Source organism: Epinephelus moara, chromosome 17 (assembly GCF_006386435.1).
Source record: "Epinephelus moara isolate mb chromosome 17, YSFRI_EMoa_1.0, whole genome shotgun sequence".
NCBI lineage: Eukaryota > Metazoa > Chordata > Actinopteri > Perciformes > Serranidae > Epinephelus > Epinephelus moara.
In genome coordinates, this window is record NC_065522.1 from 31,107,948 (window position 1) to 31,112,656 (window position 4,709).

Consider the following 4,709-nt stretch of genomic DNA (forward strand, 5'->3'; position numbering starts at 1 on the left):
GATTGTGCTGCTGTTGAACTGCACTGAGTTACAATGAGAGGTGTCTCTAATATTGTGTCCAGCCCGTATCAATCAGCTCAATAACATAACAGGAACATGAAATGACACATGTATATTCTTCAATAAGCTGAGCTGTATATAGCTGTAGATATCTCATGGACTTGACAACTTATTTCTAATAAACATGTTCATATGTTATTAAAGTGAACTGTCTGACTAAATGAGCCCTGTTCAACGCGTCACAGAGACAAGTCACGCCTGGAGTAGGAAGACTTTAACTTTCAGTGCTCTACCTGGGCTGATGTCATGGCCTCAGTAACCCCAGATGTGAGCTCCACCCACTCATGAGACAAAACCAGCCCTACCAGCTAGTTTCTCAGTCAGTTCACTTCAGACACAGGATGAAGGACACGTGCCAGAGAGAAGATGCAGCAGCAGATCCTCATCCTCTCAGCTCTCATGGCTCCATTCCTGCTCCTGTTGTTCCCTCTGTGTGCAGCAGCTTCTGGTAAATATCAGCTTTTATTGTAATTATGTTTTTCCGTTTCAAAACCAAAGCAGAGCAACAGAAATCACACGTTTTGTAGTTGTTTTTTTGTTTGTTTTTAAATTAAAACAGAAGAACGTGTCTTTAATCTCTTTGTTTTGTTATTGTGATATTTGGATAAATTCGGGGAATACTGGGAGATCTGCAGAGGAACTTTTGAACTTCGCAGAGGAGCGCTCCATCTGTGAACTCTTCCACCAAAAGCTTCATGAGCGTCATAAGCGGCCGGCAGCCATTCATTTTCAATGCACGCTGGCGACGAAGAGCGTCAGTGGCGTCGGCTGCAGCGAGCGGCGCGATGCCACCCAAGCTCATACAGGCTATATGACTGTGTTTATTAGCGCTATTTTAATTGTGTAATGAAAGTCATGAATAATCCATAGTGAAGACATAAATGATAGTATATTTGTTCATCCTTGTAAAGTGCACAGCTGGTCAGCCTTGATGGACACATCTGCAGCGCCTGGCCCCGCCCCTTTGGCTGCTGCAAGAGCCTGCTGGAGCTGGCAGTGTGCGATGAAGAGCGAACAGAGCGCCCGACGGCGACTATGAAGCTTTTGATGGGAATTAGTACAGCGGATAAACTCTCAAATTATGAGGAATTGTGCACTTTTTGAAAAAAGCATGAAATTTCTACCATAGTTAGTACATACCATAAGGTTTATTTTCAGATGTGGAGGGAAGTCAGATTTGACCTCTGAGGCCCGGGAGAGGTCAAATTCAAGATGGCCGCCAATAATATTCAAACATGCTTAACTTTGGAACCAAACACAGTAGAAAAACATTTAAGGTGTCATTTCCAACTAAGTGCCCATTCAGTTAGTGATACTTCTGAGATCAATGAGGAGAGACAGAAAGCACTTCTCACCTAAATATCCTACCAGGTAAACTGACTGTGTACAGACAATGGCCGTGTTTCCCAGTTAAGAGAGATCTTAAAGGTGCAAAAATCATTTCACTGCTAGGTTTGCTGTTGTGCACTGCATGTAGACATGAGCCACACCTCCCTCTACCTCTGCTCTTTAGTCTGGCTACATTTTACAATGCTAATTGCAAATGTTATCTGGGCTGCCGGGCTACTCACCTAACACAAATGTAACGCCTGACCCATTGCTGGGACCGAGCCGCTAATAACTCAAGCTCCGGACATTAACCCATGCTACGATTGTAACATTAAATTTAATTGTATCGACATAGTGACATGTGCCTAACGTTACTGTAACACTAAAATAGACATTTGACTTCATGTTGTTACTTAACGTTAAACACTAAAATAGACATTTGACTTCATGTTGTTACTTAACGTTACCTGACCAGGAGAAGAAGAGCTAGCTCCGAGTCAGATTGTAGACCCTTTAGCTCTTGCAGTGCTCTCCACCTTGGAAATGCAAGGCCAATGTTAATCCAGGTTCTGTCCCTTTCTTTATCCGACAACTTCTTCACCAACGACCGTTGTTTCTTTTTTTTCTTTTTTCTTTTTTTTAAGATATTTTTTTTTGACATTTTAGCCTTTAATTGACAGGACAGACGAGTGTGAAGGGGGGGGGGGGGGGGGGGGGGGGGAGTGACATGCAGGAAATGACCACAGGCTGGAGTCGAACCCGGGCCCCTGCAGCAACAGCCTTGTACATGCTCTATCCCCTAAGCCACCGATGCCCCACGACCGTTGTTTCTTTAGAGATAATGTCAGATCATGGTTGTCTTCAGGTGAACGTTTCGTTCCGCTCTCCGCCATTTAATTTGAAAATACGCTCTGCCATTGCTCACTGGCTGTAGCCTTTTATGGGGAGGGAGGGCCAAGGGCTCTGAGAGGAGGAAGGAGGCGATTCACATGAACGTACATGAACGTGCAGCTGGACCGGCTTGTAAACAAGAGCTGGAGATCAACACAGAGAGAGGGTGTGTGAGGTCATGCTATACTCCAGATGAAATTACACCTCTAGTTCTTCACATAGCAATTTTTTAATTCCTATAATCTAGAAATGATGAATTTCCACTTATTGTCCCTTTAAGACTTATGAGCACACTTAAGAACGTCAATGGTAAGAAGGGTCGCTAAGATACGAGTGTTTCCCAGATGCGTTCTTAATGCCATTCTTAGGGAGCGCTAGAAACGCGACACCAGTAAAAACATTGTTTTCCTATGATACGGCGCGTCTGACCAGCATTCAAGCGTCTTTTTAGATGGGCATTTTTGTAGATGCGTGTTTGTAGACGCTGAAAAGTTAAAATATTTTCAAATTTTTGAGCGTCAGGCGCCAGTAGCTAGCACGCATTGAATAAGCACTTCCAGCGTTTCAAGCGTCTTTGAAGCGTCCGCGTCTCTCTCATTTCTGTGTGATCGCCCCCTTAGGATCGCTCTTAAGATCGCTCTTTAAGAAGCTCTTAACAGGAGCTGTCCACTATAGCGGTGCTGAAACCAAATCAATTGATGTCAGGCACATCGATCACCCACCACTTCATCAGCGCATAAGTCACACACACAGCGCTGCTACCTAACGTGCTAATTCCCTGCTGCTCGTGTGTATGTGTGCTCTAATAATTCTAATGGAAAACTAAGACTATAAATATTTGTTAATGACATATTTTCATGATGAAAACAAGACTACAACTAAATAAGAAGTAGTCCTAGCAAGAGAATCATGAAGAAATGTATTACATTTAAACAAAAAAACACAGACGCCTTTCTGAGGCTGGTGCCGTCTCCCACCACCTCCAGGAAGCTCCCCACTGCGTAAAAAGTTAAAAAAACAGTTAAGCATATTTGAATATTATTGGCGGCCATCTTGAATTTGACCTCTCCCGGGCCTCAGAGGTCAAATCTGACTTCCCTCCACATCTGAAAATAAACCTTATGGTATGTACTAACTATGGTAGAAATTTCATGCTTTTTTTCAGATAAAAGTTTATCTGCTAATCCGCTGTACTAAATGGAGTGTGGCAGACACTTGCCTTCCACTATGTCTCGTGAAACTCTTTGATTTCATTATTTCTCATTTCACATAGGCCTACACACATTCGGAAAAACATAGTGTGTGTCTTGCCACTCTCTAGGAGTTCACAGATCAGGTCTGCATAAGGGTGGAGTGCGGCCATAACGAGGCTACATAAGGTGAGGATGGAGCGCTCCTCTGCAAAGTCAAATGTTCCTCCGCAGATCTCCCAGTATTCCCCGAATTTAAACAAAACAAAGACACGTTCTTCTGTTTTTCTGTTCTGGTTTTAAATCAGAAAAACACAAGAGCGACGGGTACACGAAAAGGATTTTTGTAGTTAATAAGTGTTGTATTCAACTTTATCAGTGACTTCAAACATAAAGGAGTGATCATACAAGGTGTTTCAGACTGCGCAGTTTGGAGAGAGGTTTGTAGAGGAGGGGTGAGACAGGGGGAGGAGCATCAGGCTGTGCTGTGCTGTGATTGGCTGAATGGTGACAGAGTTAAGTGATGACTCATCAGATGAACCTGTGGTTTAACACAAGCAGAGTTTTTGGTTGAAGTGTGAAAGCAGTGAGATCAACTCAGAGAGATGTTTATTAAAGACACACTGAATGAACTGAATGAAGTTTAAGTGTACGTCCAAATGTTAAAGCAGCTTCATGTGTCCCAACAAATCTGACACTATCAAGTGTGTGTGTGTGTGTGTGTGTGTGTGTGTGTGTGTGTTGTTTTTCAGACCAACATGTGACAGTGCACCCTGGAGATAACGTCACTCTGAGATGTGAGGCTGGTAATGTCTCCATCAGAGTTGTAGAGTGGACCAGAGCTGACCTGGAGCCACAGTACGTCCTCTTATACAGTGATGGACACTTCGACCCAACCAAACAGCATCCATCCTTTACAGGCAGGGTGGAGCTGGTGGACAGAGAGCTGAAGGACGGAGACGTGTCTTTAACTCTGAAGAATGTGACCAGCAGAGACTCTGGAACATACGAGTGTCGAGTTGCAGCAGGTGGATCAAGACGTAGAACGACAGCCAACACTGATGGTGATCCAATCAGAGTCATCTACCTGGAGGTTACAGGTGAGTGTGTGGAGCTCAGTGTGTGTGTCTGTGTATCAGGTTGGAGCTGCAGTTTATTCCTGAGAGTCAAACATCAGAAATACACAAGACAAATGAAGGCTGTTCAACTAATCACACATTTACTGACTCTGATTTATTT

General features: G+C 43.7%; 1 protein-coding gene across 3 annotated transcripts in view; it reads left to right on the forward strand.

Annotated features, from left to right (window-relative positions):
* Positions 1 to 363: 363 nt before the first annotated feature.
* LOC126404384 (putative butyrophilin subfamily 2 member A3) overlaps positions 364 to 4,709 on the forward strand; it is a 49,501-nt gene continuing 45,155 nt past the window's right edge. For 2 of the 3 annotated variants that reach the window (XR_007571454.1, XM_050067588.1), the window contains exons 1-2: positions 364 to 508; positions 4,223 to 4,498. Coding sequence is in view for 2 of the 3 variants with exons in the window: in XM_050067588.1 (XP_049923545.1) it covers positions 427 to 508; positions 4,223 to 4,498 (358 nt within the window). In the remaining variant the exon portion in view is untranslated. Of the gene's footprint in view, positions 509 to 4,222; positions 4,571 to 4,709 lie in introns of all 3 variants that reach the window. The other variant, XM_050067589.1, reaches the window with a different exon arrangement.